At 37.9% G+C, this 15,345-nt stretch overlaps 1 protein-coding gene across 2 annotated transcripts in view; it reads right to left on the bottom strand.

Moving 5' to 3' along the window:
• Positions 1-15,345, bottom strand: part of LOC140196307 (arf-GAP with coiled-coil, ANK repeat and PH domain-containing protein 2-like) — a 134,916-nt gene that overhangs the window by 13,544 nt on the left and 106,027 nt on the right. For both annotated transcript variants that reach the window (XM_072255281.1, XM_072255282.1), the window contains 8 exons: positions 14,400-14,469; positions 13,390-13,484; positions 12,580-12,764; positions 9,894-9,989; positions 9,201-9,409; positions 6,982-7,091; positions 3,687-3,797; positions 149-207 (listed from right to left, as the gene is read on the bottom strand). In XM_072255281.1, the coding sequence (XP_072111382.1) occupies positions 149-207; positions 3,687-3,797; positions 6,982-7,091; positions 9,201-9,409; positions 9,894-9,989; positions 12,580-12,764; positions 13,390-13,484; positions 14,400-14,469 (935 nt within the window). The remainder of the gene's footprint in view (positions 1-148; positions 208-3,686; positions 3,798-6,981; positions 7,092-9,200; positions 9,410-9,893; positions 9,990-12,579; positions 12,765-13,389; positions 13,485-14,399; positions 14,470-15,345) is intronic.

Below are 15,345 nucleotides of genomic sequence, written 5' to 3'. Positions count from 1 at the left end.
GTCTCCAACTTTTCCTGTCCCAACAACTAATCTTTAGATGACCATTTTAATTTCAGGGTGATTCAAGAATCCTCTAGCTGCAAACTAATAAATTCCTGTATGCACTTTTTATATTGCATCTCTGTATGACTGTTACTAGAATATTGACCTGACTGTCCAAGACCTTCAGATTCTCGCATCTCATCATTCATCTTTGCCAGGCGCAATCTGTAAAAACAAGAATATATAAGCTTCCTTAGGAATGTAATAGTGTTAGGTCCAAATACTAATAAAACCTTCAATATATTTTGTAACAACTTGTATTTTTGGCTAGCATGTCTTCCATTTTGATGGCAACTGGTCACTGTTTGCATGAATTATGCGATTAAACAAGAACCACTGCTCAAGTGTCTTCTGGATTTTATGATCAGGCTGGATGGAGAGCGAGGTGTCTCCCAGTGGAGGTTGGTTGTAGGGGATTCGTAGCCCGTTCTTTACTTAGAGCCTTCAGCATTTTGGGCATCGAGGGAGAGAGGAAGAGGAGAGCCATCCGCAGTACCACCGATGCAGCAAAGAGGGCCTCAAGATGGCTGTGGCTCAAAAGAGGGGAGCCATGGAGTCATAAGTAGCTAGCCATCTGGACACAAGTTGGGGTCTGATCGGCCCCGGCTGGGTCACCTGGAGGAGGTTGTATGATGTTGAAAGACCCGAAGCACCCGATGATTCTAGGAACATCACTGAAGATGTGTCCAGAAGCATCAATAGATGTATATACACAGCATGATCGGCCATTTGAGCCATGTCATTTCTCACCCGCTGTGATATGGAAGACCATTTTCTACATTAAACATGCTCTTCTAATCCAAAAGGTTACACAAGCTTAAGTGATGAAGAAAACTGGTTTACAAAATAAAAAAAACACTTAAAATCCAACTATAGATTACAAAAAGTAGCTTGAAGGTAGTGGAAAGTTCTGAGCTACCCATTTATTTCTGTGATTTTGCGAGAACAGGAACACATGTATAACATGGGAACATTAGCAGTTTATTGGATATTTTCAAGTAGTCTTAAATGTCAACAGTCAATGCATTCAATAATAATTAATACACTTAACATTACTTATACTTAAAAAGAGCACACAACTATTTACTTGTTTTAAGAGTTGTATAGAAGAATATAAAATACTGGCTGGAAACAAAGTTATCAGAATAAAATTGATTCTAGTTAATTGGGTCATATTGGGACCAGTATATTTTGGCCCACTTAAGCAGCTGCCCCAATCAGCTGAAGTTTCATGGAAATAGCAAAAAGTACAGAAAAGACAAACTGTGTGAGAAATTGAGTATTTAAATGAAATGAAGAAATTAGAACATTACCAATATTTCCACAGTAGTACAAAAGAAGTATTAGTTTCTAATAGTTATCACTGAGGGAATTCATCCAGGGTATCCTGCCGTGTTCTTTTGTTTGACTCTAAATGAACAAAATCAGCACGGACACCTAGTGTAGATAATGGACAATGCTGTCGATGACTGCATAATCCAAATCTTTACTTTTATTGTAACATTCAAGATGACTGTCGATACCTTAATTCCATGTAATTCCTAATTTGCTGAAGTAGTGAAATCATTTCATTTTAACTCCCACTCGTTTCTGACATCTCCAACCTGAATGTTTGAAACTGTGGTGAGCAAAACAGTTCTGAATTGTCTTTACTTATTTCTCACCAACGACCAGTGACAGAAACCACTGCTTTTTGAACACAAACACACACAACTGACTCTATTTAAAACTGATGGCTCTAAGCACGGTATAGTGTCTAATGGACATGCAAATGCATGTGACTGACGGTAGTGAGGAACTGTTCAGCAACAGTCTCCTACTCCAATTGAGTGGCAGAGTGTCCCAAATAAACAAAGGGAACCCCAGCTAATTTCGCAAACACGAGGAATTCTGCAGATGCTGGAAATTCAAGCAACACACATCAAACTTGCCGGTGAACGCAGCAGGCCAGGCAGCATCTCTAGGAAGAGGTACAGTCGACGTTTCGGGCCGAGACCCTTCGTCAGGACTAACTGAAAGAAGAGCTAGTAAGAGATTTGGAAGTGGGAGGGGGAGGGGGAGATCCAAAATGATAGGAGAAGACAGGACGGGGAGGGATGGAGCCAAGAGCTGGACAGGTGATTGGCAAAAGGGAATATGAGAGGATCATGGGACAGGAGGCCTAGAGAGAAAGAAAAGGGGGAGAGGGGAAGCCCAGAGGATGGGCGAGGGGTATAGTGAGAGGGACAGCAGGAGAAAAAGGAGAGAGAGAAAAAGAATGTGTGTATATAAATAAATAGATAACGGATGGGGTACGAGGGGGAGGTGGGGCATTAGCAGAAGTTTGAGAAGTCAATGTTCATGCCATCAGGTTGGAAGCTAACCAGATGGAATATAAGGTGTTGTTCCTCCAACCTGAGTGTGGCTTCATCTTTACAGTAGAGGAGGCCATGGATAGACATATCAGAATGAGAATGGGACGTGGAATTAAATGGGAGCGTCTGGGACACTCTGTCCACCAGAGAAAGTAGGATCTCCCAGTGGCCACACATTTTAATTCCACGTCCCATTCCCATTCTGATATGTCTATCCATGGCCTCCTCTACTGTCAAGATGAAGCCACACTCAGGTTGGAGGAACGAAACGTTATATTCCGTCTGGGTAGCCTCCAACCTGATGGCATGAACATTGACTTCTCTAACTTTCGCTAATGCCCCAACTCCCCCCGTACCCCATCCATCTCTCTCTCTCTCTGCCCCCCCCCCCTTTTTCTCCCTCTGTCCCTCTCATTATACCCCTTGCCCATCCTCGGGGCTTCCCCTCTCCCCCTTTTCTTTCTCCCTAGGCCTCCTGTCCCATGATCCTCTCGTATCCCTTTTGCCAAACAACTGTCCAGCTCTTGGCTCCATCCCTCCCCCTCCTGTCTTCTCCTATCACTTCGGATCTCCCCCTCCCCCTCTCAAATCTCTTACTAGCTCTTCCTTCAGTTAGTCCTGACGAAGGGCCTCAGCCCAAAACGTCGACTGTACCTCTTCCTAGAGATGTTGCCTGGCCTGCTGCGTTCACCAGCAACTTTTATGTGTGTTTCTGAAATTCCAGCACCTGCACATTTCCTCGTGTTTCTGTTGAACTTATTGCCTTCAACATTAAACAAATACACACACCGGACTTTGCTGATATAATTAAGGAAGAAATTCATCAGGGTCTTCTGGAGCTACAAGGTTCAGAAAAGATTACAAAGACAAGGACTAAGTCCCATGGACGTTAAAGGCATTTTAACAGGAAATAATCAGGCACATTTACCTGGTGAAGGAGTCAAGATTAAAGGGATATAAAATCATTATCAGCTGTACCAAAGATAAAGGTAACAGAAGTATGGAACATTCTTCCAGAGCAGAACATTCTGACTCAGTACTTTTGTATCTCAGATTAGAACATCGAATAATACATCAGACCCTTCAGCCCATAATGTTATGCCAACCTTTTAACTCACTCCAAGATCAATCTAATCCTTCCCTTCATCAAGCCCTTTGATTTTCTTGATTGATATTTGGTAACCAAATTCTCAATGACTAGCAGATAGAATGAAAGAGCTTAATGACTTTTAATACTTTACACCTGACAAAAAAAGTGCTTTAAAATACACCATATATATCAATACATACAATGTAACTATATCTGCATTTGCTGCTTCTACAGCAATGGTGAGTGGGTCTTTCTGGTCTTCATCCAATGCATCCTGATCAGCTCCTCGTTTCAGAAATAAACACACTTGCCTGAGATAAAGCAGGAAAGTATGAGTTTTGTTGCAAATTAATGGCACTTACTTTCAACAAAAAATTAAATAGCTTCACACCGGAATCTTACACATTTTCAATTATTCAAAAAACTATAACTTAAAAGCTAAACAATGATATAGTAAAAATTACACAATTGTGAAGTGCAAATATAATTTCCTTCCTTCAGCAGCAGTACTTTGAGGACAGCTAATCTTTCCATGGTTGGAACTACTCTAGAGCCTCTAAATGATCAATTTTACTGTTAAAGAGTATTCTAGAGTTATGTGAATATAGCAAATATTATGACTAAACTCTTCTTAGGCTTTCAACTGGGTAGAGGTATTGATTTTAACTGGCCACCTGATGACTAACTCTGCCATCTTCATTAGGGATGATGCCTAGGCACCTATAGTCTGGTGGTATTTAGACCCCCATCATCTGTCCCTGCTGATTAGTTAGTCTTCATCCCATCAGGTTTCTATTGTCCCAACTTGTTTAACAATCGAATTCCAGTTCTTATTTAGAGTGAGACCTTTGTCTTTGTTAAAATTATTTTCTTCTGGTTTTATTTCAATAGCTTCCTTCAACAGGTGGCCCCAAAAGCTATTGGCACGGCACAGTAGTTTTGTGCAGGCAAAGTCAATCCTGTGGCCACTGTGAATACCATGTTCTCCTACCGTCAGTTTCTCCAGGTAACCCAAAGGGATACATCTCATGTGCTCCTTGATGCGGGTTTCCCAGCTGAAAGCCCGAGAAGAGTTTTTTTGTCATATACACTAGGAAAGCACTAGATCCTTTTTATAGCAGATATTAATTCAAACAAGAACTAGGCTTCAGATCTTATGTAAATAAGTGCAGGAAGCTTGCCAGCTTTTTGTAAATTGCAAACAGTAAATTGAAGTTAAAACTACAGGCTGTTCCACAGACTAGGAGATTGCATATGCAATAGCCAAATATTAAGACAATGCTATTAATTCATTATAGTTATCAATGGAAGAATTTATCCAATGTACTGCCATGTTCCTTTGATCAACTATAGATAAAAATCAGTGCAGACACCTAGGGTAATTTTTTCGACTAGTGTCAAACCTTTTTGTGGCATCTTGGCCAAGGTCTGGAATTTTTTTTTAAGTCAAAACAAAAACAAGTTTATCAAAAAATCTCTACTTTTTGAACCAGTGTCTGTCATCCTAAATGGATAACAATGCAACTAACTGATGCTATGGTATTTAAAGACTGATCACTCTAAACATGGTGTAGTGTCTAACAGCCACACAAGTACAATTGAAGCTAATTAGAAACTGTTCGGAAACAGTCTCCCATCCCTATTAAGTGGCTTAATGTCCCAAATAAATGAAGGGAATCCTGGCTATTTTCATAATTAGGTTTTGTTCTTTAAAAGTTGTCCCAAATCAGCATGTACTGTAATTAACTGATGGATTAATTAACTGGAATCCACTCTATTTCATTCATTGATTCCCTTCTGCTCATCATTCATAAAAATATTTCCAGGATCCCAGAAACTGAACTACTACCATGATCTGAAAAACAATTGCTTTTCCACCATTTTTAAAAAATTGCTTTCAGAATACATTCAAAGACTTACAAATTTTACATTCCTGTTAAAAAGTGTTTGGTCAGATAACTAAAAACTGTTAGCAACAGTAAGCGATTCATATAATTATGTACTTGGACATGGGCTAGTATGCACTTTCAAGATTATTAATAAATTTTTTAAACTACTGAGCTGATTTTCAAGGATAAATGTTGGAGTAGGCATAAAATGGACATTTTTTGGCAACACAGAGAGGTCTAACAAACTTTTTCTGGTCTTCAGCAATACCAAGTCACCCTCTAAAAACATCTAACAATGGCACAGAGGGCAGAAAAGGTTGAGGAGGTGATAATTTACCAGAGGCCAGCTTTGTAACTAACCCAAAAGTCAGCGTGAAGGTGGATAATTTTTTTAATGAGCTGGTTCACTTTCTGATAATAAATATTCTCCAATTTCAAAACAACTTGTCAGGAGTGTGACAGAATTCTCAACATACTGTAACCTAGGCGGATAACTACAGTAGGCTAGTAGCCAAACATTATTCTGACCAGAATAGTCTATTTTATCATTGTCTACCTTTAACTTATCCTACAAGACTTTACTAATTTAACCTTAATCAAACCTCATTCAGACCGCAATCCACGACAGATAGTCAAACACCAAGATCCTAATTTGCTGAGAATCAGCTTACTACAAATGAAAATAGGTTGCCGGTATAACCACATTGTATTAATGAAAGGATTTCTTCTGTGCCACTTCTCTGTGCCTAATTTGATAAGATTAAACAATGTTAGAGTGATATAAATTTTGTAAAATTTAGAAACCTTCCTGCTCTTTTCAAAAGGATTGACAAAGAAAATATCTGATCTATAAGCAGTTAAGATCGGAACTCCTCCCAACATTATACTCTACATACTTTTGAAATGTAAACAAAATGTAAACTGATTTCTTTTAATTCAGGATATTTGATTGCATCCATTCTATAATTTACAGCTTTGATGATACCAGTTGCAGTAAATGAGTTTCTTTTTAAATTATAAGTGCCCTGATATACATTTAATATTGAATTTCATCATGTTTCTTTGTGCATGTTCTCCTTTCTGCCTGCAAAGCAATTCTCAAACCTGTGCATCTAACTGGTCTTATTTACTTTGATATTACCATGACTTTCACATTCATTTCCCAGCAAAACAAAATGTGAACACTGGACAAGCATTATTTTCCACATCGTGTCTCAATCTGGTGAGCAAAAGACCACTGTTGCCCACTCTGGCATCAAATCATTTCCCTTATCTTTCTCACATTACTTCCAGTGATTTGTTTCATGTTCACACCTGCTTCATTTTCACATCAGTTTCATGGCAAAATTTTTGAAAACTGAAAGGAAGAATTACCTACTATTCAGATCAAATAGCAGAAATAATTCTAGTCCTCAAGCATTTGTCAAATGTGTTATGCCATATTACTCCAGTTGTTTTTTTTTTTGAAGACTCTTCCAAAGATTTAAAATACTAAGGCAGGTTTGAGAAGAAAAATACTTGGGGTCTGCTCTGAGTATTGACAATATATTGTACACAAAACAACAATAAAACAAGACACATCACTGAAATAAAATAAACCTGTTACCCAGTATGCCCCAAGATGGTGGCATGATGCAACGGCCCTCTCCCTCGGCAGTCCCTGCGATTTACATCTGCTCCATTCTGTAGCAGGAATTCACAGGCAACCAAAGAACCCTATAATAAAACATAACCTTAAATATTTGTGTTTCTTAAAATCCAAAATTGGTATAGACAAGGCAAAGTAAAACATCAACTAACAACAGTCCAGGAAAGACAACAGAGAACATATCTACACGAAAAAACAGGAGAGGAAAAAAAAGTGAAAGGCGAGGAAAAAGCGCACAAGGAAAATGAAAATAAGCTTAATTACAGCCTCATGGCTGATTTTATGTTGAGGTAAATAAATGCTATGTAGAATAGCATGGGAATTGCAAGGCATCTGACCACAAAAGACCGCAAAAGTTTGTGAGGAAGCATCCAGGACTTTCATCCCCATCCAGGACTATACCAGAAGCACTGGTTCACAGAGCTCTCAGTATTGTCGAGGACCTCTCTCATTCATCCCACAATCGCTTTGAACTCCTACCCACAAGCAGGATGTACCACAGTGTAAGAACAAGAATTGTTAGGCTGGGTACCAATTTCTTCTGCTAGGCTGTGAGACTTCTGAAGACCCTGCTGCCACCCAGTACACATTATTTATGACAGCGCCAGTAGCAGTAATACTGTTGTACAGTTAACTATGTCATATGCACTTTGTCAACTTGTACATTTATAGAATATTTTATTATTTGTTAATATTGTGTTAATATTTTATGTGATGTATGTACTGTGTTTTGTACTTTGGTCCCAAAGGAACATTGTTTCATTTAGCTGTATAAATTTGTAATGCCCTGGTTAAGAACATGTTTTATTGTAATCCTACTATTATGCTGTTGGGTATGTTATTTTCTGCAGCTTTTCTGTAAAACATAGTGCGTTCTGCTAACTAAGCTTCACAATTCAGTATTTTGGTTTCTGCTAAGATAAGGAGTCATTTGCTCTGCTTAGGAATGTTGCGTTAGCCAATTGGGTTTGTCTTATTAACATTCTGTCCAGTGGAATGTCACTTAACATTCAGTACAGAATGGCAGCATCTGATTTCTAGGAGACAGAGAGTTGGTTTTGGGTCTTTGATTGGCAGGGCTGGGAAGGAGGAGGAGCGGGCAGAGAAGAGCACAAGGGAAGATGCTCGCAGAATCCCACCCGAAGGAGAGACCCCATTGTAAAAAGTGCTTTGTGCAGACAAATGTTTCCAAAGAGGAAGCACCAATACTTCTGAGTTGGCCATTTCTTTGTAACAGCCTTCAAAGGAAGTTCGAACTGTGGCTCGTGACGGGAGGTCAGTGCCATGAGTAATTAAAGCGAAGCACCCAACTATTCAGAAATGAGCTCCAATGTCTATTGGACATTTATACTGGTTTAACTGTAATGGGCCCTCTTCTTTGCTATCAACTGTTTGCTAAAGTTGAAATATCTGTAAATATATTTCTGCTTTAAGTTTCTGCAGGTGTAAGATCTGTTATTTCCTGACAAATAATAACTTTGCATGGAGCAGCATTTATACAGCATTCACCATAATTTCGGTTCCCTCAACAGAACGTTCCAGCTTTTCTATTTGGTCGAGCTGCAATCATACCAACCCTTATTGAATATGGCCTTCTCACTGTTACCCATGCAATGCTGAGCCACATGGCTGTTAGCTTATGAGCCAAGTTCATTGCAAGCCACAGTGAGACGTGTGTACAGTTGGATGACAATAAGCTTGTAGATCAATCACTGTGAATTATGCAAAATTATCATGCATGTACCCCATTATCTTAAATTAAATTTCAGTCCAGATATTTGCATTCAGGGGTCAAAGTAGGCTGATAGACACTTGGTTAAGTTCAACACCTTGTTTTTACGCTATGTAAAGGTACAAGTACATAAACCCTATGTAACAATTCTAGGTATTTATTTTTAAATTATTCTTCCTACTGTTCTTGCTCATACCAATTCCCATCATACAGGAAAATAAAACAAATGTTGACAATAACCTTCCTGAAATGAAAATTTAGAAATGAACTGCTATGTTAAAAATAAGACCAATCTGGGTGGATACTTGTGCTTAACCTACGATCCGCAAGTTGGACTAATTCATTTATCTTTTGCACTTTGATTTTCTGGTCTCATTGGATTTCAGCCAAACCATATTACTGTCTATTTCCATAATAGAGGCAGATTAGTTGGCAGCAAACCTACCCCAAGCACAGCCTGAATAAGAGGAGTAGCCTCATTATCTTCAGGATTAACCCAGTTCACATCAGCGCCACGAGCTAATGCTTCTGCCATATCAGGAAGACTTCGAACATCAGCAGCATTGTACAACTGTAATCCTGGAGGAATCATCTTTACTTCCTGCAAGCCAGACAAATTCCTATATTCTTCTAATGTAGATGGTTCCAAAACTTCTAAAGAAACGAAAACATAATATACTTTCCACTGCCAATTATAGTCACAATTATACAATCTTGACACCAGTAATTTCATAATAAATATATATTTGCACGCGGAAATACAAGAAAATGCAGATGTTGGATCCTGGAGCAATGCTGTGGGTCAAGTAGCACTTGTTAAGGGATATGAATAGTTGATATTTCGGCCAATCCATCCATTTCCCTCCACAGATGCTGCTCAACTGACTGTGTTCCTCCAGCAGATTGTTTGTTGCTCAAGATTCTAGCATCTGCTGTTTTGTGTCTTCATACAATTACACATCTTTGATAACAATATTAAGGATTCTATATTGATGATCAAAGCTCAGGTTAGATTGATGAGTTCAAACCACATTAAATGAACAACATGCAGGAAAAAAGAGAAAACAGAATAGATCTGCATTCATATCTCAAGTTATTAAACATGTGCAGCTTTTTACATTTGACCTGTCTTACTAACCTGTCTCAGATAAGTTGCTATTGGAAGTCAAAGACATTACATCATCTTTGTTCTCATCTGAGCTATTTGGCACACCACCGTCTGAACTTTTTACCCCTTAAAGAAATGGAGAAGTTAAGCATGATTGATAATTTGTCAAATTTTAACTCACATATCAAAGCTTCTGTAAACAAAACTAAATAATTAAACTGAGCACAGTGACATTGAAATATTTTGCCCCTGTCAGCACGTCATATTTACGCTAATAACGCATTTGTTGTTACATGTATATATTAAGCACACAAAATGCATTTAAACCATATTCAGCTCAAATTGTGACTCATTTGCCTAAAGGTCAAAATTTAACAATATTATTGATCGGAAAAGACTGAGGCAAAGCTGCATTCTGAATGTTTCAAAATAAATAAAATTAATATAAAAATCTGATTTATTGTGCAAATGTGTCATAGGAATCTATGATTTTACTTTTTGCCAGAATATTTTAATACAGTAAAATATATATACACACACACATAAACAGCACCATCCAAATAAACCAAATATTATAATACTTCACAATTGCAACTAAATAAATCAATTCACACTGCAATTAATTCTACAATATCCAGTGTGATTAAACACCAACTATTAATGCAAGAGGAAAAGAAAAAGTAATGGAAAATGTTATTTGAATGAAGCATGTTTTAAAATGCTTTGGGAAGTGAGAAAACACACACACACACACAAAAGAAATCAAGCAACCATGAAGTGGAAATAAGCAGTGGAATAATGTTGTAGCATGGAGCACCACAAAGCTACACATGTGCAGTACTTACTACTATTAGATTTTGAAGAGGTGTCAAAGTAGGAGAATAGCGAGTCTAGCTCATCTGGACAGAAGAGAGACTCCCGACGTGGCTCAGTGTTACTAACAGCAGCTGGTTACATGCATGTTAGCAAAGCAAAGCAGCCATTGAAACAGAGGAAAACAGAGGAAATTGCTTTTGAGAAATTCAAAGAAAAATACAAGAATATTGAAAGAGATTGTTAGTTAGTAATAGTTTGAAGTGAATTACTGAGTTTGGTAGACTTAATATATTTATGCAAACTGCAATTGAAAAGATTCCACTGGTATAAAATAATTAACAGACAACAGAACAATGGGCTGGATGTTGTGCCTCTAATGGCAGTAAAACCTTCAATCTTATGATGTTGGGCTAGGTTACCGCATTGGTGGACCAGCACTTATCCATAGATGATGCAAAGTTGCAGCATTTTGCGTGTTGCTGCTGATACATGCCTAATGTTTCGAGTTGGAAGACGGTTTGGCATACTGTTGACTACCAAGTCACCTTCTGACTGCCTTATCATTGATGACATCAGTCTCTGAAATGGCTGCATGGATAATAGATGGAATCACCTGCCTATTCTACCAGCAGGCAGATCGAGAATGGAACAGTGATTGACCTATCGTTGAGCAAGACCCTGATTTACCTCAGAACCCTTATTTCAGGATTCCTCTACTTTGGGGAAAGGGTAGTATGCTGCTCTTATTTGCCCAAAATATTAGCCAACAAGCTGTGGCAATTCGGGGAGGTCATTAAATGAAGAGAGAAACTAGCCTCATTTCCTTTTTTAATTAAAACTTCTCTATAAATTTTTTTTCCCCCAAATTTTCCCAAACTCTCTCCAGATGATTCTCAACTGTGCCCATACTGGAGTGGGTAAACATAGTTACAGCCAATTCCAAAAATGGACACAGCTGAGAAACATTACCAAATGTTTCTACATCAATCACCCATGAAACAAAGAACATTACATTACTGGATGGGGTGGGGGAGAGGGAAAGGGTTGTGGGAAGGGTTTGAGGAATGCAATCCTAACCCTGTCTCTGTGAACCTAAGTACTGTGGGGAATGCTATAAAATCATCCTTTCAAACCTAGGAGTTCAGCACTCTCATCTTTGGATTGCAAGCAAATTACTGAGAAGTCATGAGCAGATATCCATTTGGATGATTCAAGATATTATATCATGAGCTTGACATCAATTTCAGGTTACTTGAATAAATTCAAAAGATCCCCTCTGTGATTCCCTGCTAGTCTGGTTTCTTACCCAGACTTCTCAAACAATCTCCAAAAATCAGTGAAATGGCAAAACTTTCAGCCACTTACAAACTTTTTTTAGTATAGAATGTAAAGAAAAAGTTATACTTGATAGCATTAAAAACAATGTATTAAGCCAGTATTATTGCTTAACCAACTCAAATCAAGCCTTGGCTCAAGAAATATTAATTCAAATTCCTTCCAATATCTAATATAATGAAATGTTACTTTATTTAAATACTTATTTTTTAAAAATTTCACCCTTTCTTCAATCTATTCCTAATCTGTTTAAAATATTTAAAATAGTTCTTTTCACGCCCTGTTTTGCTATATGTCAATTTCACTAATTGTGTTGGTATCAATGAGCTTGATGACTTCATTTTGCTGCATATCAGGGATCCTCCTGAGAGCAATCAAGGTCAGAAAAAAGAGAACTCATGATGCACTCATCACTGGACTTGCAGAGAATTGCTTTAAGATTTTGCCACTGACCACAAAATCCAGACCAGTGTATTGCATCTTTGTTTTATAACTTCCCCCATGCCCCAATGAGTCATCAATAATTCTTACTATATTTCCACATATGATGTAACAGATAAGATACCTGAAGTTTTGGAAGACGTCCCCGGTACAGAAAGAAGTTTGGATGACCTTTCAAGCATGTCCTCAAGTTGACTGGTTGGTGGTAATACATTCTTTTGATGAAGTTTTAATGAAGAAAAACCATGAGCTTTCTGTATAAACCTCTTTTCAACATACTTTGCTTTGATCCAATTTTCCTTCTCAACCCTGGTAAATAGTTATGCATGAATAGTTGTAAATTACAATGTGCATGAATTCTCTCATTTTTAAAGAAACTCAAGGTTATGTGCCTGGTGAAAAGCATTGTGCACAACCATCATTTGTTGCTAATCTACATACTTCTATTTGATAGCTGACATTTTGCATCTGAGAATTAGCATGCATTTTACATTACAAAAACCATACAATTTATTCTACACGTAAATCTTCCTGCAATCCATCAAATAATTCTTAACCAGAGCATCAAGTAAAATTAATACTTTTAACAATAATTCATATAAATGTTGGAAATCATGCATTTATTTATAACATTTAATCACATCCTTCAAGATTTCACATGTTTTGTTTTGGAAGAAATTCATTTTGTACAATAAACAAAACTTAAATCTCCTTGAAATAAAATGATTGACCAGTTAAACTAATTTAGAGTGCAATATCTGAGGAATTAAAATGACCAGGATACTGGGACAATGTGTTAATCTTTGCACAGTATCATCAGATCTTAAGCATCCACCAGAGCAAGTAGGTTCAAAATCTCCTGAGCCAAAGTGATTATTGAATGCTTCCAAACAGTCTAGTCTATAAAGAAACAATTTTCAAATGTTTTAATTACCTTGGGTCTCCTGGGTTTGGTTTCTTAAAGTGTGTTCCATCCACTTGTGCCTCATATATTCCATTTATAACATCATTTCCTAATGCACACATAAGCTGGCAAACACAGTTAGAATATTTCAACTCAAGTCAAGTCACTTTTGTTGTCATTTCAACCATAACTGCTGGTACAGTACACAGTAAAAATGAAACAATGTTCCTCCAGGACCATGGTGCTACATGAAGCAATACAAAACTACACTAGACTACGTGAAACAACACAAAACTACATTAGACTTCAGGCCTACACGGGACTACATAAAATGCACAATACAGTGCAAGACAGTACAATAATTAGTAAACAATAGGCACAGTAAAGGACGAATTACAATATAATAAGTGATGTAAATGTACACAATGTTTTAGCAGGAATTGAGAAAGAAATGAGCAAAAATTGGAAAGGGAGTGGTGTGTGTGTGGGTGGGTGTCAGACTAGACTCTGGGAATTGAGGAGTCTAATGGCTTGGGGGAAGAAACTGTTACACAGTCTGGTCGTGACAGCCCAAATGCTACGGTACCTTTTGCCAGATGGCAGGAGGGAGAAGAGTTTGTATGAGGGGTGTGTGGGGTCCTTCACTCTTAGAGAATACACAAAAATTGGTGACAAAGTAAAATTGTTGAATTGAAAATATGCTGGCTCAAATCTTCCATGCCAAAGATACTAAAAGACATTTCTATACTGCAACATCCACAATTAAAACTATCACTATGCTGTTATCATCTAATTTCATCACTTCAGCTCTAGTTGTCTTAAAGTTCCAAGTTAAATACCCAGCATGGTTCAGGAGTGGGGGAATAGGCAGAAAATCTAACCCAGAGATTTTGCTGGGTGTTCTCTAAGATTTGCATGAATTCCAGCAAATATATTTTAATCAGTTTCATAATACACCTGTATATATTTTGCTAAAGCTGAAGTGTATTTAAGTTATAATAAAAGTGTTCCCTCCCTTTATCAAAAAGCAAATTACTCACTTTTAAGAGCTCAGGTTCCCACGAATCCAGAGTAAGGGAACGCACTTTAGAAAAGTGGACTCCCAGACTTCTAAATATACAGAGAGAATAAACTGAGACCATAAAAAATAATGCAAACTTTCATACCAGACAGACTGTTGTAAATGCTAAAACTTAAAGCACATATTACACTCATCGTCAATTCTTTTTTTCTTGTGGATATTTTTCAATGTAATAAATTTGTCCTTGCACATCTCCATAGAAGAGCAAAATCATGTTTCAGACTTCAAATTTAGAGTGTCAGAATGATAACAGTCAATGTCAAAAAGCGGTGTCACTGTGAATACTTGGTTGCTACAAACCAGCTATCCCTGTAGTGACTTTACTGACACCACCTCATGAAAACCCAAAAGGTCAGAAAGATCATAGAGGCCTTACTTTTGTGTTTAGTATTCATAATAAAAGTTAAGATCTTGTGAGTTCTTGCCCTTCTGCTCTGCGGGAGGTTTATGTCCTTCCCTGAACTCGCCTCAGGATACTTGCATTATAGTGTGACAGGTATGCTGCCCAGTCAAGCTACCACTGTCCCCAGAATGAATCATGCCCTGTTGCCTCTGACCAGAAGTGAGTGTCCCCCGGGCTTGCCTCCTAGGTAAGTGGCAAAAAACCCCCAATATATCTTTAATACTGATATGTTGCTAAAATTAATCATGTGACATGTAGAGGAATCTAAAATTGTCGCCTTATAAGACCGTAAGACACAGGGGCAGAATTAGGCTATTTGGCCCATCAAGTCTGCTCCTCTATTCCATCATGGCTGATTTATTATCCCTCTCCACCCCATTCTCCTGCCTTCTCCCCATAACCTTTGATAGCCTGACTAATCAAGAAACTATCAGCTTCTGCTTTAAATATACTCAATGACTTAGCTTCCAGTCTTCTGTGGCAATGAATTCCATAAATTCAC

This window comes from Mobula birostris, chromosome 4, assembly GCF_030028105.1.
Source record: "Mobula birostris isolate sMobBir1 chromosome 4, sMobBir1.hap1, whole genome shotgun sequence".
Lineage (NCBI taxonomy): Eukaryota > Metazoa > Chordata > Chondrichthyes > Myliobatiformes > Myliobatidae > Mobula > Mobula birostris.
This window is presented reverse-complemented; position numbering and strand designations above follow the sequence as displayed.